Below are 22,220 nucleotides of genomic sequence, written 5' to 3'. Positions count from 1 at the left end.
GCTGGCTCATTAATATGTGAGGAAAAACAGAACAATTGTTCTGTACTTTGACAATGACCCAGAGATTAATCCACATCCATTTGTCTGAAAAAACTTTTATTAGAAACTATATGGACGGAGATTCATTCCCATTTAGTGAGCATACACCTGCTCCTATTTCACATGTATGTAAAAAGAGGGTGGTACGTCAGTTAGCTAAGCGGTGTTGGTGGGATAAGCCCCCTCTCTAAGAGACTTTGTCCGTCTTAATTAGATTTGTATTAGCATAAAGAATCTAATAAAGAGACTGAAGGAAAAACCCATGCTCTATAAATCTAAAAATTGAACCAGTATCTTTGCTCATACAGTTCAACACATATCTATGCTTACACAATGTGTATTCAAAGCTAATTTATACATGTATACAGTTGCTCAACGGACTCAGGACTGTGCGCCAGCACCCCCCGCCCCTCTCTTTTTTCTCTGCACTACCTACACTTTATATCTTTGACTTTATATTTTTGATTTTTGATATTTTATATTTTTATCTTATATTCTTATATTTTTTGTGTCAACGCTGTAAAGGGATTGCTTTAATCTCGTTGCACAAGTACCGTGTACTTGTGTATAATGACAATAATGGCATTCTATTCTATTCTATTCATATAAGTTACCATAGTGTATAAATAGACATGACATAGATGTAATTGGTGGAATTAAAGTGCATAAAGACTTACCATACATTACGCTAACCATACTGTAAATATGAATACTAGCATGCTGATTTTAAGCAAATGTAAGGTTTTTCCATTTTTAAGTGTTACTTTAGCGTAATAGCATGCTAACGTCAAGCTTTAGCATGAAGGCTTATTTAATTATCTTAATGTTAATTATCTAAAGCAGCACCTCAAGATTGATGCAGCCACTCCCATCTATATCATAGAGTCAGAGCTTCTGCTGCACTCCTCCCTTAGCACCAGGCTCAGAGTGGATACATAATCTATGAAGTCAATGAAGCCATCCTACAAAAGAAAAGGGACACCAAGAACATTGTCATTAGCAGAGCATTATGGCATTGTAAATGTATTGTAAATGTGCTGTATTTATATAGCGCTTTTCTAGTCTTAACGACTACTCAAAGCGTTTACATCATGACAGGATACATTCACCATCACACACATTCATACGCTGTGGCCGAGGCTGCGTACAAGGTGCCACCTGCTCATCAGATAAACACTCACACACATTCACACTCCGATGCACAGCACCGGGGGCAACTCGGAGTTCAGCGTCTTGCCAAGGACACTTCGACGTGGACTGCAGGCCATACAATAAACTAACAATACACAACATTACTGACATAATAACATTACAAGTCAGGGTCGAACCATCAACCTTCCAAGGCAGCAATCACTTACTGAGCCACACCCACCCTATACTGCACTTAAAGTCTGCAAAAAGTGTTAAGATACTTGATACCAAATATGTCAATAATACACCTAACGATAATACCTTCTTGAACTCTTGATATCATTCATTAGAAACCTGCTCTATGCAATTAAGGTGGTCAGTGAGCAGCTGGTGACCCTCTTAAGATTAGTTAATCTTAATTAGTTTCCTATAGCAGATAGATATGAAAACCACCGACACCTTTGAAAACATATGCACGGTTTAATTTTTTTAGATAAACCAGCATCTTTGCTCATACAGTTTTGCTCATACAAGTTGCCCCAGCGTATTAATAGACAGGACATCGATGTAATTGGTGGAATAAAAGTACATATAAACATTCAAACAAATAAACCCCAAATGCTGCCCCCCCTCTTTTTGTTATCTGCATATATTGTATACATGCTGGGATTGTATTATTATACTAGCAAACTTGTGTACTTAACTTGATTAATTTGGTTTTGTTCTGCTTTTTCATAAACAAGACTCTACATCTATCTGTGAGGCTGTACTTGGTGCCCACATCAGTATGCTAACATGCTTACTATGATAATACTAGCATGTTGATGTCAAGCAAGTGCATTGGATAATTAGCACTAAACAGGAAGTACAGCTGAGGCTGACGGGAATGTCATTACTTTCGCAGGTATTTGGTTATAAATTGAAGTGCGTCATAAGGAGGGTTTGACCAGATGGTGGCGCAAGATGTCAGGAGATCAAAGTTCTTACAAATTATCCTCTGTGAACCATGAAGGTGTGGAGCAAATTTTACAGCAAACCGTCAATTAGTTGTGAAAACTGGCGGACCAACCAGCCAACAAAACCATCCAGCATTGCCATCCCCTGAGCCAGGCTGCTAGCTCAGCAAAAAAAAGACCATGTACCATAAATCATAAAGAGGGACTGTTTGCATGTGAATGTTCACCTGCTTCATTGTCAGATGCTAATTGTCCCATTGAACTGTGTTATTTGATGTGCTATCATGGTCTCACAGGTGAAATGGGGGCCACAGACAAGGGCCTCAAGTAAGGTAGTGTTGGCCGTCCCTCAGTCCACACTGAATGTGTTACTCCTTTCTTACTGCAGAATTTGAAATTAACCCAGCCTCCGAGCGAGGGGGTCATTAACGCATGGGGAAAAAAGAAAGTCAACACAGAGGTATGGGTACGTAAACAAGGATCATCTGGGTAAATCCAATCCATCCATTTGTTCTGGTGATTTGTGGGTTATCCTGAACCCACATCTTCCGCTGTGGCACGGTAAATGTATATTTCAGGGTTCATAAAGTTGGAGGGATTTTAGATGTTGGCCCTTATCTCTCCTTGAATTATTTCGACAATGTGTGTTATGTCCATACTCTGTGTTAGTGTCATCAGCAGCATTTCGTCATTCTGAATTCCCTCCATGAACTCTTCATAAGAAAGTTCACCTGGAAAACACACACACACACACACACACACACACACACACACACACACACACACCACATTAAATGTAAATATTTTAATGCTGGTGGTATAAAATAGATTCATATTTAGTAAACGAGTTGCCAAGGTTAGGATATTCAGCTTTTTTTCATCTACCCCCTCAACCCAGTGGGTGCCCTCCAGTACCTAACTGAAGGTTTCACCCTTGGGTCTTACCATCTCCATTGATGTCAATCTTGTCAAACACCATGTTGGCAAAGTCCTCTGCTGATATCTTGTAAGGAACTCCATTGATTGCACGGATGGACTAAACAGGACACAAACCAATGAGATAATGTTAAAAACTGACAAGTATTGTTGCTTTCCTTTTTTCCAACCAGCAGATATCAGCTAAGTTCCAGTTGTTTGCCCGTGCACCTTGTATTACAGACACAGAATGTTGGTGGGATCTCTGTGCCTAGTATCTAATTCAGGCCCGAGTGGTCTGAGCAGGTTGTTTCAGGACAGTACTGGGATTCCCTTTGGTTCCTCACTAAGCCAGCATGCGTCAAGCTTTAGCATGAAGGCTCATGTACCTTAATGATCTGAAGCAGCTCCTCACGGTCAATGCAGCCACTCCCGTCTATATCATACAGTGTAAAGTACCAGCGGAGCTTCTGCTGCACTCCTCCCTTTAGCACCAGGCTCAGAGCAGCTACATACTCTATGAAGTCAATGAAGCCATCCTACAAAAGAAAAGGGACACCAAGAACATTGCCATTAGCAGAGCATTATGGCATTATATACAAAAAACTGGCACGTTGTGGAGTGAAGGCCTGTTGCCCACCCATTTTATAATTTAATTAAATGTAATACTTTGCTTCACCCACAAAAATGATCTAATAACACAGCCATAACTACAGAATAAACAATTTTATTGAAAACTCCGTATGGATAGAGATTCATAATTTATCCATAGTGTTTTAATTAACATGACAGATATAATTGGTGGAATTAAAGTACATACAAACAAATAAACATGTTTTTATCTTAGTGGTTCTGTGATGAGGATGAAGATGATCAGTATTATTCTTATATTTGGTAGTATTAACAGAATAGCAGTATTATTGATAGCCTATATTATAAGTATGACTTGGATTATTCTAAGTACTATACCTGCAAATAGAAAAATATAAATGTAAAGCTTCTACAGCTTGTTGTGCAGAGGATACAGTTTAAAAACATTTCACTGCCAATGCTATTCAGGAAAGATGAAAAGAAACTGATGAGTACACATAGAGATTCACTTTTACTGATAAAGTAACATTAAAATGACTATATTATCCTGCCAGAAGATTATAAATGAACTTACATTATTCATATCAAACGTTGAAAACCTGGTCATAACGTAGGCATTTGAAGTATTCGACAGATTCCTCAGGCCAAAGAACTGCTTGAATTTGTAAAAGGTGAGAAGTCCAGACGGGCACTCAGTCATGAATTTTCTATACCACTGATGACTCTCACAAGCTTGTAGTTTGTCCAGAGTCAAACCAGGTACGTTCCCCATGTCTTTTTTTCAAAATAAAAATAAAAAATCCTTTAAAAACCCTAACCAGAATGTACTGCATCTACCGAGCACCCAGGCATGGCCAGTATGCAGAGTAAAAACAAGCAGCTGGATTCAGTGTGTGTGTGTGTTTGTTTGTGTTGTGTTTGTGTTTGTGTGTGTGTGTGTGTGTGTGTGTGTGTGTGTGTGTGTGTGTTAGCCAATCATCTCTCTGTGTGTCTGTGTGAAGGGCTCAGAAGTTATAATCTACTTAAGACTTGACTAATGAAAGAGACCTGTAGTGTAAAAAGAAATCCTTGTGTAAGCGTCAGCTACCCAAAAACTAAGATTTCTGACTGGCTTTTATAAATGAAACATCAATAATTACTGCTCATGTAGGCATTATTGTGCTCAATGAACTCTACAACATACTTGTCCTTATATTATTATAATGTGTTCACCTAACCAAAAACTACTTAAATGACTATTTCTTTCTCCCTTAAATTAGTTTGACCTTAATTAGTTTTGATCTTGTGAGTGTGTGTGTGTGTGTGGTGTGTGTGTGTGTGTGTGTGTGTGTGTGTGTGTGTGTGTGTGTGTATGTGTGTATTATCAATGTGGTCCTGGAGAGACCTATTGCAAGCTTTTGAGATCCCATTGCAAGATGGTTTCTAGTTTTATGCTTCTTTGTGTTACCTGCGCATTTTTTGTACATGCTGGGATAGTATATACTAAGGAATTTGTGTACTTGATTATATTTTGTTCTATTCTGTTTTTTCATAAACAAGACTCGACAGCCATGCTAGCGAGTGACAGATTTTGTTACAGCAAGTTATAAGTCAAAAGGATTATAAGTTAAAAGGATCAGTTCACAAATAAATCAGATGAGCACGCAGGCTCACACAGACCTTACTGTGAACAGTTTTCATTGGAGCTACTCTACTGAAGAAAAGAATTTAAGCCGGCTACAGCTAACAGATACAGTATGTTGTGCTGAAACACACTGCAACTGTCATCTAAGTAACTGCACACATTCTTCCACACAATACATTTGGTGACAATATAATCTTCAGTTTCATTTTCAACTTATCTATATGTTATCACAATGGAATGCAAAGTATTTATGGTCTTCCTATTTTGAGCTTCATTTCCTTTTACTTAAGTATCTGTAAACACATAATATCAGCGCAGACTAGAATTACAAACGAAGGGGATGAAAGCAGAAATTGAAAATATGCTGTATACTGGTGTCTGTATTAGCACCACCTGCCATCAGGACATTGCCATTTACAGCCATGTTTCAATGAAACATTTTATACAACTATGTAAAGTAGCTTTATTAGTAATCAAAATACATAAAAAAAGAATGCCACTATTGTGCCTTCCTCACTGAATGAGCATATTGTGGCAATACATGCCTGAATAATTAAATGAATGGCCCAAAGAGCTTATGATGCACAGAACTGCTATTTCCCACACTGAAGTTGGTAAAGTGTGCCGGCACATTCTTCACATTTCAGTCAGCGTCAGTTGTCCTTTGCGTTGGCATGATGAATTTTCACTGAGGACAGAGGAACTGGATGGACCGGTCTGGTTTGTCTCGTCAACTGAGATTTAGGTGTGACTTACAGACGTGCCAGAAAAATTGTGACTGTAGGAAATTAAGTATGACTGACTGGCTAACTGGACAGCATGAATATTTTAAAACCAACTATTATGTAATTAAAAGCACAGGCCCAAAACTGCTCCTGCTTAAATTTACTTCACAAATCACAGATTATTGCCTTAATTAAATGGATATTTAAATGTGATTATTTGTCATGCTGTATTTTATATCAATCTGATTGAGGAAATATCAGATCAATTAAGGTCGATTGTCCTTTTAGAATTATTTATGTTACAAGATTTATGGATCTGTACAAACCAGTGGTGTAAGACGTTTTCAGATCTTTGACGTAAGAAAAAGTAGTGATATCACAAAGATTAATGACTTTTTTTATTTAAGTGATACGATGTCTTTATTTAACCATTTTTGCTGAGCTAGATAAACAGTGGATGAATATTTCACATATACCAATATATGATATAGTACACAATATCTAAGTATACATAGCCTATGTAAGTAACTAGTAACTGCAGCTCCAAAATACAACATGTGAAGTACAAAATCTACAATTTCTTCCCCCTGAAATGTAGTTGAGTTATATTATGTTATGTATAAGATGCCAAAACATTCAATTAAATTAATTATAAAGTAAAAATAATCTAGGTTACACAAACATTGTACTTGAGTGAATGTACTTAGTTATTGTCCACCACTGGACAATGGGATTCTTTTTGTTTTTTTATAACACATGCTCTTACGTATTTATGTTGTTGTTTTTATTTTCTTTCATTTATCCATGTTTGGCCATTTCCTGATTTTGTTGTTGCATTTCATGGTATTTTATGTACTCCTGGTGGGATCTTGATCATAAAACTATAACTGTAAGCAATAAGAAATACAATATTTGCCTCTGAAATGTGGTGAAGTAGAAGTAGCCAATGAAAAGCATATGATGGAAATAATCAAATGCACTTAGAACCATAATTCTGGCTTTGAAAGGTGCTATAGCCATACAGCTGCCTGCAGTAAAGTTTACTTACTTATGGTCGGAATGATTGTTTCATTACACTCTTAGTCATGAGGGCAGAGAAGTAATTTCGTTTACCATCAAAATCTCACTTCCTGTTGGATGCCCAAGCCTGGCCCATTGGTGACCAACCTACAAAGTAAAAGCTCATTTGGCTTTTTTATTTAGGTGCTGTAAAGGTAAACTGTGTTCTAAACATGTTTATGATGCGAATGTTATTAACCAAATAGGCCTAATATTTCTAATGAAACCCTCTCAGTCAGCCTTGCCAAGTACATACACCACAGAGCAGCTCATTCAGTGCGCAGGTAAGATTTGTGCTGGAATGTCTCTGAAAAGGAGAACCGAGGCCTTACCTGCATGTTGGGAGTGTATTTAAACTGGGAGGGGCAGTGAAAGGGGAGTAGGCGGGGTTTGCTCCATTTTCTCTGTCTGTCCCGAGAAGTTTGCACCAAGTCAGGTTAACTGCTGCGCGGCGCTGCACCTGTCGCGAAAGTAGCTCACTTGCGCTTTATCTCAGATTTACCTATTGATTTAAAATGCGTCAATAATTGTGCCCGAACCGATCAGCCGTATCAACACATTAACTAATCAAAAATCATGAAGAGGGGACCGTTGAATTTTCTGGGTCGAAAGAACCAGTCTCTTTTCGACACAAATATTAAAATCAAGGACATGGGTGAGTAGTCTACACTGCTTACAGGGCCCATCGGCTATAAGGAAGATTTAGCCTATTTAAACTTTTACTGAAGAACAACATGACCTTTGTACTTTGTGTTGACATTAACAAAAGTGTTAATGCCACAAAGCTCTCATAGATTTATTCATACCGGTTAATCCGAAAGGAAATCCAAACAGCATTCTAGTATTTCTTGGGAGCAGCAGGTGTCATCAAGCGGAGGAAATCTCTGTTTTTAAATGTCACTTTTTGGTAAAACTGGATGACCTTGCACACTGACATGTACTCTGTCCTCCACCATTTGTATTCACTAAATGTTATTTAGTGTTGCCTCAATGCTTTAAGGTAATACTGGATTTTAGAACCATATCTAGAAACTCCAGCCAGTTGGGAACATTGGTACACTGAATATCTGCAAGATTCAATACTCTATAATTGAAATAATTTGTCCACAACAGCTGCTTTCACTGTGTTTGTTTAACTGATTTTTCCTGTTCTGACCTGTCTAGGTGTAGTTTATGTGGATATGAGTCAGCTAAAATCTCATATACAAAACACGATACAATATCTAGTGATGATTGTAGAATAACCTGAAGTTATTGTAAATAAATATTTTGAAGGAAATATGATGATGATACAGTAGGGCTGGATGACCCAGATGAAATCAAAAATCAAATTGCTTTTGTTTAAATAACTTAAATGAATTAACTAGACAAGTGATTGGAAATGCATTAGTACTATAAGAACATAGTGTAACAACATATAACAGCATATTAATGCTATTGCAACTAAGCAACCCCATTTGCTGAGGAAGACCATGATATACAGTTGAAAGCTTTAGAAAAATAGTAAGTGGACCTTAAGTTCAGTTTTTATAGCCAAACTATAAAAACAAATTAAAGCAGCCTATTAGACCAGGACAATATGAACCAAAAGGTTGACCACAATATTAACATTAGACAATATCTACTCTCACATGTTGAGATCAGTTGCATGTGCATGGGATTTAATTGGTGAGAGCAGCAGGAAAAGCTAGGAAAAATAATGCAAAACCGCAATATGACATAATATTTGTCTATTTAAATCAGGCAGGTGCACAATAGGGAAGCAAATAATTTGGTTAGACTTGTTTAACACCACAGGTAATTCTTTCTGCAGTCGTACTGAGTTGATCCCACAGTTGAGTTGATCCCACCGATTTTAGGTATCAAGTGCATGAACATCACAGGGACAACATGATAGTTATGCTTATTAAGTAAAGGAAAAACACTTTGCGTTCCTTGTTTATAATGTGCAGCCCTTTGGTCACTCTTCAATGAAAGGTGTTGCTATAGAAAGCTGACTGAACATGCAGACTAAATGCCTCTCAGTGAAAGGTTTCTGTCACCAGGCACTTATTGATCACAAGATGACTGACATTGGAATGAGCAATGAAGGCATGCTCGACTTTTCTTTTCTTCAAACACGCCATTGACCTCTGATAATATCAATTAGTTTAAATTTGTTAAATCCAAGATAAAGACAAACCAAAACCATTTTCTGACCATTTCCACAAAACAAAGAATTATATATATCTTTGCCACTTTGACTTCAGATTGTAGGATTATCATGCTTTGATGCTTGCAGTACAAACATAAATACTTACATAATAACTTTAAAAGTATTAGTATTAGTATTAAGTTTAGCTGACCTGTGATGCCTTCTCAATGTATAGGCTACAACTCAAATTAATGTATCATAAGAAAGGATTAAACCCTAATATCAATTTGTCAAGTCACAACAGATGAACTATTTATATTTGGAAATATGATTAACATTATTGTGTCTTTTGCTACAAGTTCTGTTGTTGTAATTGACTTCAGTTACCATCTTAACTAAGTTTTTACTTCAACACAATGGTGAAATACAAACAAAGATTACAGTCATCTGTTTAGCTGCCCGTAACTACCGGATTTAGTTGTCAACAACAAAACTAGCTTTAACAGCATATGGGATCAAACAGTAGATTGTTAGGTTGAGGCCACTTTTGGTACATCCAGTATGTCATTACCTGCACAATAACCAGAATGTACTAATCTTCCCCGGAAAGGAAAACAATAGGCAGTTGGACACAGTGCTGTTTCAGAAGGTGAAATGTTCTCATGAGGCTTTGATTTTACTATAGAAACTAACAGCTTTCTGGAAAAGTAATCATAAATACTGCATAATTTCAGCAATGGTGAATGTATTGTTCTTTTAAGTTGAAAGAGATCTGCCAATGTTCATTTGGGTCTTACATCAACCGTATTGATTGTCCTCTCTGGCCGAAGTATCCACAGAGCAGAAATTGAATTGGCTAAAAGCACAAACTGAAACTTTGCTCACTTTTTTACTTTGCTCACAACAGACTGCCATAGGATACAACTCTTTGGCTTTTTATTTCCTCAGACAAAATGGAGCTGGTGTTGGGATCAACAGCGATCCCCGAGTCAGGAACTGCCAGCGTGCGGGCCAGACCCACTGTCAACCATCACACTGTAAGCATTTCAATAACGCTTCATGGTGGATTATACTGTACATATTCACATGTATCACTCATCTGGCTGGTCCACACAGCATTCCAGGATGAAAAAAATATGCTCTGGTTAATTGGCATTTCTTTAAACCAATCACAATCGTCATGGGCGGAACAAGGCGCCAGACAGAGCCACGGTGCCTCTTCAAATTAGTCTCGGGAAGAAACTTGCTTTGGTAGAACGTGTACTTTCAAAGGTTGTTTTAGTCGTTCAACAGAAAACCCAGATTGGACAGATAGTCTAGCTAGTTGTCTGGATTTACTCTGCACAGATCTAAGGAGCAGTTAACCATAGTCCACATAAATCCATTGGAGTTTTAAATTCCTATACAAAGAAAGCGGAAGGTAACGGACATCCCGGAAGTGGAACGTCGTGGATATAGATTTCTTTATTGTGTACTCTATATCTGCAGAGCTGCATAGATGAATTAACTGATAAAGGACAGTTTATTTTTTGACTGCATTTTAATTTTGGTCAGTTTAAACAAACACAGAGCTGGGACATGTTACCAAGCGTTTGTCAATCATTTTTAATTTTGTCAGTTGAGCATTGGTGCCAGTCGCGTTTGGAGATGTTTTATGTCTGTTTGGTGAAAGTACCTTGATAACTATAATATATTTTCATGTGGGAGGGACACTGATTTTTTTGACACTTGAAAATTATATGGAGTATGGCAGTGAAAGACGGCATCTATCATGATATGTAATGAACCATATTTGGTTCCATTGTATTGATAATGTATCACCAGTGGTGGAAAGTATCAAAATACATTAAACTAAGTAGTTTTACATTGTGAGTTACCTGAGTAGTTGTATTTGATTCTACTTCATACTTCTACATTTCAGAGGGAAGTATTGTACTTTTTTCTCCACTACATGTATCTTTTAAAATTACTATTTCATTTCAGATTTAGATTTTACATTAAGACATCCAATATGATACAATACATTGTAAAAGATTAAACCAGTGGTTCCTAACCTTTTAGGAAAAGAAAGTGTGTCTAGGTGGGTCCCTCATGTACAGTATAACACTTAAAAAATAAGCACTTTTAATCAACATTTTGCTGATAATAGTTTGTAGGTCACTTTTACTTTTGTTATCTTTACATTGTGGTATTGGTACTTTTACTTAAGTAAAGGTCCCAATACTTTTTCCACCACTGTGTATATCCATTGTAGGTATCCCAGCATACTGCTGTGTTTTTCATTTTTAAGTGGTTTGGGAAGGTTCTTAACTCATAGCACTACATCACCAGTCCACATTACTGTCAGGCCTCCCATTATGTTGTCATGGTGCAGATAAATATAAAGAGCTCATCTCTGCTCTGGTTCACATAACTCAGTGTTTGGGAGTGTTCTGTGAATACGTCTGTGGCATGTGTTAGATGTGACACACCCAGGACAGTTGAGACTGCTGCTACAAATGAAAGTGAGTCATAGTGCAGGGAACAAACAGATGAACTCAAACTGGATCATACGCCGTCTTTACTGACACACCCTTGGCCTGTAGTGCAGTGTTGATACCTTTTCAAGAAGCTACATAAGTGCCCTATGATTATTAGCCAAGATGGTCATTCAAGGCATGATAAAACAAGTATTTAAAGCATTGCAAAGCAGCATATCAGCAACATGTAGATCATAATTAATTACCAGCTTAATGAATACAATTTTGAAGTGAAAGTGGTGCAAGCTGGTTGCTTTATTGCATTAGCTGATTACTCAAAGAGCTCACACTAAATCAAGACACACTAACGTCAAAAGGTACAGCAGATAAATATGTTTTGTGTTGTGGGAATGATTTTTTTTTTTGGCCTTCCAAAGGGCATATACCCTGTTAACGCTCATGGACTATTGTGTCAACACAGTCTGTGTTTATTTTTGGTGGCATTTGGGCCATGAAGAGAACGGTGATTCTGCCTCACACTCACTTACATAAGCACATACAGTACAAACACACAGGTATCTAAGTGACAGCCAGGCCTATGTTAACAGTAGGACAATGAGATGAATAATAGGTGTATCCTATGATTCACAAACTGCTTCTCATGAGTAAACTATGTGGATGTGTGATGTACAAAAATTATCCTTTTGAATCCTCCACCTCGTGTTTACACACAGCAATACATTATGTTACAGAATACATAGTTTTATTAAAACTATGTATTTTATTTTCTGTCAATTGTCAAATTTTAATGTTATATATATACTGGTTTGCTTCTCAACAAATTTAACTTTAAACTATTTGCAAATAAGACCATACATTTGGTTCCTTATAATATCAAGACCTGAGATCCATTTAAATTATTTGTCGGCAACTTTTGTTCTATTGATGCCAATAGTGTAACACCTATTGGACATGCTAATCTGTGTTCAGGGAACATTGAGCGGTGCTGTCAGTAGTTGAGAATGGGTTTGCTCACTCCAGGAGTGAATACTTGCCAGTAAAAAAAAAGCTTGTCTAGAACAGGAAGTAGCGTTTATGTCACGTTTACTGCTGTTCTTTTACATTACATTTGGCTGATGCTTTTATCCAAAGCATCTTCCAATATGTTCTTTTGTCTTAGATGTTTTCAATATCAACAGTTTGATGTTTTTTTTCCTCACAGTCCTCATCTGACAGTTTTCAAGGGTTTGCCGTCCCGACACCCAAAGTCCCCCTCCTCCCCCCTGTCAAGGGTCCAAAGATCAACGGTTTAGGTGAGCGTCTACCTACCTCAACTATGTACTTTTAAGTTTAACATGGAAAACTCTAGAATGTCCTTATTTACACTCCTTATTGCGGTGTTATTTACACACACCGCAAAGGACCCAGATCCTTTGCGGTGCCTTAACTCCGACTTAGTTTATGGATCACAGCTAACAGAATGTCTCCATAAAAGGTTGAAAATACAGGGCAGGTAAATGTTTGTCCAGGCTGTTGCTCAATAACCCCCTATAATGTATCAAAACCGCATATTTACAAAATGGGAGTGTTTACATTTATAGAAAAATGTTATTGATTTAACTTTAGCTTTGAGCAATTCTTAATCTGTTGTAAGATTACTAAATTATTTGTTTATCAGGCTTTAAACTCTATAATTCATTTAAGCCAAAAGTTGTTAATTCTTTATAATGTCTCCTTTTTGTAAAGTATAGTATCTGCATTTTAGTGAATTGTTGATGCTAGAGTGGAAGCCCCTGATTGTTTCTAGAATCAATCCAGGACTTTTATTGTATATATACCAACTTATTGACATACTTAATAGTTCTTACATAATTCTGAATATCTACAGTGTGTCAATGCATGAAACATTTAAGTGTGTGCTCCTGGTCCACTGTGTTCAACTTAAACTGTCTCTTCTCCCTTTTTTATAGACAGTGGAGATCGCTTGTCCAATGGATCTGTTATATCTGTACCTGACCTCTTAGAGGGGGAAATATTTGTTCCACCTCCTCCCTCTATGGCACCTCCACCCCCCCCAGGGACGTTTGTGCCGCCTCCACCAGACTTCATGGGTGACCTGAACAGTCTAAATTTGGCAACTCCGTCTCCTTCCATGTCTACTCCAAAACCGACCTCACTGGCACACTTCAGGGAGGAGGAAGACTTAACCTTCATAAAACCGCCACCAATGGCTCCACCAAAGCCTCCATCTACTAACACTATTGGCTCTGTATCATCAGTACCCAGTTCTATTCCACCATCTGCCAAAGTTTTTGAGCGTCCAACCTTTGCCCCACCACAGCCCCTTCCTGAATGGCTACACAAGACTAATAAAAAACCACCTACAAAACCCGTTAGACTGTCCTCTATTATGAACTTTGACTCCCCACCACAGAGTCCTGCCCCACCTCCCCCTGTGCAGACATCCACATTGTCTACTTTCAATCCCCAAAACACAGCAAAGCTTTACAATGTTCCTAATACCTCCATTCTCCGTGGGTATGAGGAGCATGACTCAAGGTCCAAGCAGATGTTGCTCCTGGAAGATTCTGCCTCTGTTAACACTGCCCCAGTGCTTGTCCAGGTGGATGGGAAAACCCCTAAAGTGGCTACACCATCTAAACCAGTTTTAAAAGATGTACAGGAGCTGAAGGAGAACTTACAAATTATCCAACCCCCTCAATCACCCTTGCCTGAGCCTAACAAGGAGGCTAAAACAGGGACAGTTTCAGCACAACCAGAAATAGACAAACCGCTCCAGACTCCACATCTACCGTCACCACAGCTTCAGAAACCTAACAGTTCTTTGGTGAATTCAGAGCCCATCAAGGACAAACTTGAAGGATCTCCAAGTCGAGGTCGCAAATTCAGTCCAATAATAGATCGTAAACTACGCAACCTGAAGAGTAGTGAAACCCACGGGACACGAGATGGACCTGCTGCTTCCCCGCTGGCTCTTTTAAAGGCAGCTAAAGAAAGAGAAAAACATAGATTAAGTCATCCTCTGTCACGGGAAAACAGTGCCAAGACAAAAGAGCAGCCTAGTGCAAGCATTCACCAGAGTGTCTCAAGTCCCAATTCATTCATCGTCACCCCAAAGTCCAGCTCACCCTCTTCTCTAACATCTGTAGAGAGAGTACAGGAAAGTCTGAAGGATTTCAGTTCTGTGGTACATACGCAAACAATTCAGACGCCAGAAAAATCCAGCAGTCCTGCTCTGGTCAGCAATCAGATGCCATCCACAAATTCAGTTCTCAGTAGGATGGCTGCAAGTACCACCAACCTGGCTGAGCAGAGACACAATGCAGTGCAAAGCCATTCAAAGTCTCCACCCATACAGCATGAGGATTTAAGTATGCCATTTCTCCCTCCGCCACCAGAGTTTGATGATTTTGACGAGATTATGGAGCCCCCTCCTTCCATCCCTCCACCTGACCCTCCCATGAAAAAGGCACCAACACCAACTGAGATCCCTCTCACTCCATCTCACGTTCCACCTCCGCCTCCAAAACACAAACCAGCAGCTCCAAAACTCCCACCTCCTGACATCGATGTCAAACCAAAGCTGCAAGTCCAGACAAAAGCCAAGGCGGCCCCTGCTCAGCTTCCATCCAATCTTTCACCCAGTCAGGCCACACTCCTGAGCATCTTACAAAAAAAGATGTTGGAAATGGACAACAAAATAGCCCCAGTGAATGAGGCAGAGTCCAGTTCTGATGACTGGGGCGCCCCCTTCTCCGAGGAGCACATTAAGGTCCCCGTTGTCCCCAGAGCCATACCACAGAGCAAGAGTTACCCTGTGGTTAACAAAGCAGCAACCCTGGACATGCAGGAGCTTGAGAATAAATTAGTCAGAAAAAAGGAAGTGAAAGTTCCCACCAGGTAAGAGTGCTCAAATAGGAAACTTTTTTTGAGACAGTGTTTGTATACAGTACTAACTTATAACCATGTACGTTCTTCTTTTCAGCAATGGAACACAGTCAAAACATCCGTATGGTATGACCTTTACGATTCGGCCTGGAACTAAACAGCCTATTACTCCGGTCAGTAAAGAGGATCCTTAATGCTATGTTCTATTAAGATAGGTCTTCTTCTGTTAGCACACATTTCATGTGATTGGATGATGTGATTTTGCATCAGAACAAATTTGTACAATGGGGGGAAAACACTTTGAAGAAATGTCGTTAAAAAAATATTAGGAATGTCTCATAACAATGGTCTGCTCAGTTCTGAATATACGCTGATTGTCTTTATTGATCTTTGGAGAGCACACTATCACTGTCATATAGTTTTCTGTTTTGTATATTAAGTGTCAGTCAAAGGACCACTTTTTTTCCTTTTGGCTGCTGCTGTTTATTCAGTGTTGAAGTATATGTTGCCTTTTTAATCAAAACTTTGGGTCACATGGGTGATACTTTAATATGCAAATTCTAAAAGGCTTCACATTTAAGTAACTCAAAGCTTTGAAGTATATGCTGAGTAAAAAATTAATCTGCATTACACTACAAATTTCTGGATGTTTTTGTAAGATGTGTCTGTACTCTTGATTGTAAAATACAATAATAATGTAAAATGCAATTATGGTTAATATACTGTTACATGTACATTATTTAGGTCCACTGGAATGAAGCCAACCGTTAATTGTGTGTTTATCTCATTAGGTTTGTTTCTCATATTTATTGATCTTTTTTTTTTCATTTGTATAATAGTTTCTTTTTTTCTGCAGTAAAGTGTCCAAGTATCTACACTAATGCTGTACATATCAGTTTATATAAGATTACAAAAGAACTTAATATTGTAAGATGTAGTTTTATGTAATGATAAAGTTATAATGAAAATATTTAAAATATTGGTTGTAGTCTTTAAGCACCAAATGTTGTCCAACTAACTGGAAATAAAATCCAAGCAGTAATTGCGTGTTTAAATAAACGTCATGGAGTTTTTTTGTGCACAGGATTTAAGCTTTTGTGTTGGTATCAAGACGTCTAAGTTAAAAGTCTAAAATACAGCTCACATAGTGATTTTGGGAGTGCATGTGAAAAAGAACTGGCATGACAGTTGAACTGTAGTTTATATAATAAACTGGGGGAAAGAGTAAGGAAGCATCAACATAAAGATGTTACTCAGCAGTATCTTAAATAACCTTTTCTTCTTCCGTCTTAGGCTAGTCAAGTTATGTGAAGATTTGTTACAGTTGCAGATCTCATTGCCCCCTCCTAAGTTTACCTGCTTAGTTGTGATCAATTCCTGGATGCCTATGGGATCATAATTGTTATTTTTGATCCCATAGACACTTAACAATTTAGCCAATACTGCCTTATATTGCTGTTTGACATAACTTAAGACTACACAAAATACATAAAAAGGTCTATCCTAAGGCATTTAGTTTTTGACTCTGGGAAAAACAGTGAAATACCCCAAAGGCTATAGGCTATTCTGTGTCATTTTCTTTGATAACTAATGCAATATTTTTCACTAACATTCACTGAACCTTCCCTGAAATGGCTTGGAGACACCCCAGGAGGGGCCTGTCTCCCACCTTCAAAATCTCTGATTTATAGTACTGGTATATGGTCTAGTATAATAGTGTACATGAATACAATTTCAAACTACAGTGTCTTTCTGTAGTCTTGCAGTTAGCAAAGTTGAAAAAAACAAACATGGCAATTGATGTTTGAAATTTGGAGATTTGGAGGCATTCACACTGATCGTATTACATAGCAAATGCACTTTGCCCATAATTTTTCATATAATATATTCCAGGAAACAGACATGTCAAAATGTTCCTAATGTTCAACATGTTACATTTAATGTAAAATTTTGCAATACATGGGTTGCCTCAAGTGTAATTTCACATGGCAAGGCTACACAGTATGAAGGAAGTGGAAAGAGGGAACCGTAATCGTAAAGTAGAAATGCACCAAGGCCAGACTGGGAGAGCAAAAGTCCAACTATTCGGCACATATCCTGAGCACTAAATGATAACGAAACACATTAATCCATATTTTTTGACTGACCGATGCAACTTTTTAGATACACATGGAACCCCTCAAAAATAGGGGGGAAAGTAGTTTTCTTAAAACATGTTCTATTCAAGGTGTGTGCGCATCTGTTGGATCTAGGAGGAAGAGGTGGGAGCTTCGGCAGCCGGATTCACCGTGTGGTGAAGCACAAGGTGATCCCAGCCTACGGTTGTGAGAGTGTTGGAGCCATTGTGGAGCCAGCACACACCTTTGACAAAATCCTGGTGTTGCCGATCTCTAAGTCTGCAGAAGAATATATGATTAGTATTTTTGAAATGGTACAGGAGCTTAACCATGCGTTTTATAGTGTCAAGCAAAAGAACTCACATTTCTCGGAGTTCAGAGTTCATAACAGCTAGGGAACAATCATCACTTATGGAGGCTAGCAAGGAAGCACTGGGAGGGCAAAATATTTTGTTAAGTTGGTAAAGGGGGAATAGAAGCGCCAATGATACTATGCTAAAATTTGTGTTTACCTATGTGTAGAGAAGGCGAGCCCGTTAACTCTGCGGCTGTGGACGTTCTCAACCTGTGCCGGCTCTTTTCCCAGGAAATCTTTTACGACCACTCTGCCCAGCTCATCACCTGAGGCACAATAAGCACGATCAGAAATGCAGGGACTGCTGATGTAATGTCTCCGTCAATCAATAATCTGCTGCTGGGCCTTACCAAAAGCAATGGTGCTTCTGTGGTGAGGGTGCCAGGCTACAGTGGTAGGGGAGCAGCAGGGGGGCTCTACATCTGAGAATAACAAAAAGACAGCAATGAAATATGCAAAATAGAAAAAAGATTGGGTCTTAATGTAAGCTGGTAACCTGATGGTAGCTAGTTAGACAATTATCTGCCTGTGATCCTAATTTCCACTAGAGTAAAATGACTTCCAATGTGGTCAACATGGTAAATGTCTGAACCTGGTTGTTTAAGCTGGGACATGTTGCTCACCTATTCTTGAGGCTGGTTTGTTTGGCTTTCTCCTGTCCCACATCAGCACACGACCATCCTGAAAGATAACATGTTTGAGTAAAGACAAGTCTTATTGTTCTTTATCTGCTCTTTATTGCAGATGGACTATTTGTTGATACACAGCATTTTAATGTAGCTTTCTTGTGTTGAAACACTAAATCAAAATCTGTTCATTCTCTTTAAAATGCACATTTATGCAGTAATGTGCTCCAAAACCCAGTTCTAGCAATTATTGTATATTAGACATGTTTTAACAATGCATGCGAACTGTTGATCAGTTTTCTTACTTGACCACAGGAGATGAAGAGAGACTCGTCTGTAGGGCTGCAAGCAACACAACTGACTGGCTGTGTGTGCACTGGAGGAAGAAAAAAGTTAATGACCTATTTAGTTACGTTTTTTATAAATGAGCATGTTTATTACTACATTAAAATTAAAGCAACCATTCATATTACTACTATATAGATATACTAAGAGCAGTTTTGAGACGTTCCCTTACCATTGTAGGTAGTAACAGCAGTCTCCTGACTGAGATCCCAGACTTTAACTCTGTAGTGAAGTAAGGGAAAATGCACTGTGATGAGAAAGGGGTGAAAAAGGTGACTACCAAAATCATAATGCCGAAGTTTAACACATAAACAATCAACATGCTTCTGCAACTGTGTGCATCAATGTAAAATAGTGTCTAACCGACAGTCCATGCTGCCAGTGACAGCCCCTTTTGCGCCAGTAACAGGGCTCACTGTGGTGACAATGTGGTCATGCTCATGTTTAGTGAAGCGATTCACCAGTAGACGTTCATCCTCTGCCAGTTCCCAGAGCTCCAGGGCACCTGCACAGGAACCAACCACAGAAAATCCCGTTTAATATTAAAATCTCAAGAACAGTGCTTGATTCATAACTGCTGTGAATCTGCTTCTTACCTGAGTCTGATGCAACAACAACACCCTTTTCGGAAACCCATTTTACATCTGTGACTCCAGTCTCTGTCTGCACACCAGCTTTGCAGAGTTCCTCATTGGGAGCCTGGTTAGGATCACTGTAGATCCAAACAGATCCCTGCCAACTCCTGCCACTGAGGCTAGAGGCACCGAGCAGCAGGTACCATCTGTGAAGAGTCAGTCAAAAAAAAATAGACATTAATGTTTTAATTTTAATGTTGCCTCTACCGATAACTAAATTGAATTGTTAAGAATAACTCTTTACTTAGGCTTGCATCCAATTCACAGAATTCTCATATTTTAGCTGCTAAATGCATTTTTTTTTGCGTAGCTAACGTAGCTAGTCACATGCAACAACTGATCTACTAGCTAGGCTGCTGAGCATGAGCAAAACTTTTATAAACACTTTTATTTAAGATTCGGCTGACTGTATGTACACCAAATAACCCGAGGTAAATAGTCTAATAAGCGACACCACGTGTTTACCTGAGTAACCTTCAGCTAGCTTGCTTTGTTACCTACCTGCTCTGTATTGCGCGGAGCTTAGATGCTTCTCCATGCATGCTGGAGCATTGGGGGGTATGTTCCACCGGTTTTCCTTGACCATGTTAGTATCAACTGCACTTTTCATTCAGATAATTCACTTTTAGAATGGCTACAGCAGCAATCTTCCAAACAACGTTAGCGCGATGTCGGCGTTAGCTAGCTAGCTGTTGCTGTTTGCAACCATAGACAGTTAAAGAAAACACATGGGTCTGACAAACAGACACTTCCTGCTCGGGACTCTTCTTCTTCTTTAGTTTACGGCACTTGATGTCCTCCTTGATGGCGCATTACTGACATCTTCTGGAATTGTATTTCTTCTTCTTTGAGGTTTTTACGGCAGTTGGCATCCACAATGTTGCTTTACTGCCTTTTTCAGGTTTTAGCCATTGACAGAATTTAAAGCATTTAATCAATGTATTTATTCATGATGAAGAACAAAGCATTATATTGATCAACATACTGTAAATGTGCCACTTTTAGCCAGCTGAGCTTTGCCGAGATGTTGTAGGTAGGACCTCATTGACATGGGAATTGCAATAGAGCATTTATTTATTTAATATCCAATTGTAGCCTACATTAAACCAGGATTTAACTAATTGGGTTTCAAATCCATTAGCAAATAGAGGATCTACAAAATCAAACTTTAATACAGGAAACAAATACAAAATTTAAAATATATTAAATAGGCTATTCCTAAATAAAAACATCATTTAAAAATCAAAGCAGTTTTAAAAACGGGAATTAACAGTTGAATTCACAAATTGGATTAAGAATAGACCTTTTAAAAGTAGCATTTAAAAATCTATTTAAAAATGCAGCTTTTCAAAACAGAAATAAATAATTGAATTTGCAAACCAAATTCGGAATACAGCTTTTAATAAGGCATTTAAAAGAGCAATTCCTTTTTCTACACCATCAACCTTGTTTCAAACACCTCTTGAAGTTCAATTCCCAATTTTACCTCATGAGTATTGGGCCTATGACACAACTTGTCCTCTTAACATAGTACTATACTGTTTCCAGTTATACAAACCAAATGACTATGAACATGATTTCCTTATTATTGAAATATAACTCATTTGATCAATAGTCAGTGTGACTTAGACATGTTCATGTCATCACAGTTGATTACAGCTGATTCTTCTCTTGACTGTTTATTGGGATGTTGTGACACTACCATGTTATTTTTTTTTCATTGATGCACTTGGTCATCTTTAAAAAATGTGGTATGACCTGTCCAAGACTGTAGGAGTGGCAATCATGAAACCTCTTTAAGGGTGTGCACGAAAGAATTAAAGGAAAATTCATTCTTTGTGAACACTTAGTGGAGGTGATTTACCTCCTTCAATGTGTGGCTCCTATCATTGATAATTTACTGCAGCTATCCTCCTTCTTATCATGCAGACTACTGTTTCTTCTTCTTTTTCTTCTCCTATATAATATTTGCAGCAGTGTTGATTTTACTTCCACCTCCTTGCGGGGGATCGGCAACAACCATTGGCCTCTCCAAGGTGGTCAAGGTGCAGGTGCATCATTCAGCCAGTGTTAACAACAAATGCTGGCACCAACAACAACCACTACAACAACATTGTGAGCACTTCAACTATTATAGGCCTATAAAACACTGCAGGCTTCTACCCAGCTAACAATTTTTGGTTCCCAGAACATGAATCCAATCAGCCACATGGTGGCGCTGTAATTAAATCAAAAACGCAAACTTTGAAAGGCCACGCCCCCCACACCGTAAGTCCGATTGACTTGACATTTCTCACATAGGTACAGCTTAATGTGTTCTACGATAAAAGCCTCAAGGATCATTAAGGTCCGCTTAGAGATATTTTCCACCATTTTGAATTTTTTGAAAAACACATTTTTTAAGATCCCCTCCTACACCGTAGCTCTGATTGCCACCATATTTTCAGTAAATCATCAATGGATCAAGGTTATTACAAGTTGTATAAAGCAGGTCCATATCTCAATTACATTTCCAATTATTGACCAATGAACTTTGAAAGGGGCGTGGCTCTGGACATAAATTAACACAAGTCAGCAACTGTAAGGCCAATCATCACAAA

At 38.4% G+C, this 22,220-nt stretch overlaps 3 protein-coding genes across 4 annotated transcripts; 1 reads left to right on the top strand and 2 right to left on the bottom strand.

Annotated features, from left to right (window-relative positions):
* Window positions 1-1,788: 1,788 nt before the first annotated feature.
* Window positions 1,789-4,514, bottom strand: LOC116687567 (guanylyl cyclase-activating protein 1). Its single transcript, XM_032513036.1, has 4 exons — window positions 4,207-4,514; window positions 3,431-3,580; window positions 3,072-3,162; window positions 1,789-2,857 (listed from the first exon to the last, which is right to left on the bottom strand). Exons 1-4 carry the CDS (start codon window positions 4,402-4,404, stop codon window positions 2,727-2,729), a joined length of 570 nt encoding a protein of 189 aa, XP_032368927.1. The 5' UTR covers window positions 4,405-4,514; the 3' UTR covers window positions 1,789-2,726.
* A 2,939-nt stretch (window positions 4,515-7,453) lies between these two features.
* Window positions 7,454-16,601, top strand: LOC116687666 (uncharacterized protein C6orf132 homolog). The gene is made up of 5 exons (XM_032513208.1): window positions 7,454-7,695; window positions 10,123-10,211; window positions 12,856-12,946; window positions 13,604-15,554; window positions 15,640-16,601. The coding sequence occupies exons 1-5, from the start codon at window positions 7,617-7,619 to the stop codon at window positions 15,734-15,736; spliced, it is 2,307 nt and encodes a 768-aa protein (XP_032369099.1). The 5' UTR covers window positions 7,454-7,616; the 3' UTR covers window positions 15,737-16,601.
* Window positions 16,602-17,459: 858 nt separating this feature from the next.
* On the bottom strand, window positions 17,460-20,391 carry wdr77 (WD repeat domain 77). Of its 2 annotated transcripts, none has more exons than XM_032513210.1 (10): window positions 20,122-20,391; window positions 19,582-19,766; window positions 19,349-19,490; window positions 19,158-19,207; window positions 18,946-19,016; window positions 18,638-18,695; window positions 18,365-18,436; window positions 18,172-18,280; window positions 18,023-18,091; window positions 17,460-17,938 (listed from the first exon to the last, which is right to left on the bottom strand). In XM_032513210.1, exons 1-10 carry the CDS (start codon window positions 20,160-20,162, stop codon window positions 17,791-17,793), a joined length of 945 nt encoding a protein of 314 aa, XP_032369101.1. In that variant the 5' UTR covers window positions 20,163-20,391; the 3' UTR covers window positions 17,460-17,790. The 2 variants fall into 2 exon arrangements, with proteins under 2 accessions (XP_032369101.1, XP_032369102.1); XM_032513211.1 differs by having other exon boundaries at window positions 20,118-20,350.
* Between the last annotated feature and the right edge of the window lie 1,829 nt (window positions 20,392-22,220).

This window comes from Etheostoma spectabile, chromosome 4, assembly GCF_008692095.1.
Source record: "Etheostoma spectabile isolate EspeVRDwgs_2016 chromosome 4, UIUC_Espe_1.0, whole genome shotgun sequence".
Lineage (NCBI taxonomy): Eukaryota > Metazoa > Chordata > Actinopteri > Perciformes > Percidae > Etheostoma > Etheostoma spectabile.
The sequence above is the reverse complement of the archived record's forward strand: the minus strand, read 5'-3'. Positions and strand labels throughout refer to the sequence as shown.

Excerpts from the sequence above, each read along its gene's own strand:
- LOC116687567 (XM_032513036.1), bottom strand. The coding sequence starts at position 4,404 with ATGGGGAACGTACCTGGTTTGACTCTGGACAAACTACAAGCTTGTGAG. Across the intron at positions 3,163-3,430 it reads AGCTGCTTCAGATCATTAAG|TCCATCCGTGCAATCAATGG; the intron begins GTACATGAGCCT and ends TGTCCTGTTTAG. Across the intron at positions 2,858-3,071 it reads GATTGACATCAATGGAGATG|GTGAACTTTCTTATGAAGAG; the intron begins GTAAGACCCAAG and ends TGTGTTTTCCAG.
- LOC116687666 (XM_032513208.1), top strand. The coding sequence starts at position 7,617 with ATGAAGAGGGGACCGTTGAATTTTCTGGGTCGAAAGAACCAGTCTCTT. Across the intron at positions 10,212-12,855 it reads CCACTGTCAACCATCACACT|TCCTCATCTGACAGTTTTCA; the intron begins GTAAGCATTTCA and ends TTTTCCTCACAG. Across the intron at positions 12,947-13,603 it reads TCCAAAGATCAACGGTTTAG|ACAGTGGAGATCGCTTGTCC; the intron begins GTGAGCGTCTAC and ends CCTTTTTTATAG.
- wdr77 (XM_032513211.1), bottom strand. The coding sequence starts at position 20,230 with ATGAAAAGTGCAGTTGATACTAACATGGTCAAGGAAAACCGGTGGAAC. Across the intron at positions 19,208-19,348 it reads ACTGGCAGCATGGACTGTCG|AGTTAAAGTCTGGGATCTCA; the intron begins GTTAGACACTAT and ends ACTTCACTACAG. Across the intron at positions 18,281-18,364 it reads CAGAAGCACCATTGCTTTTG|GTGATGAGCTGGGCAGAGTG; the intron begins GTAAGGCCCAGC and ends ATTGTGCCTCAG.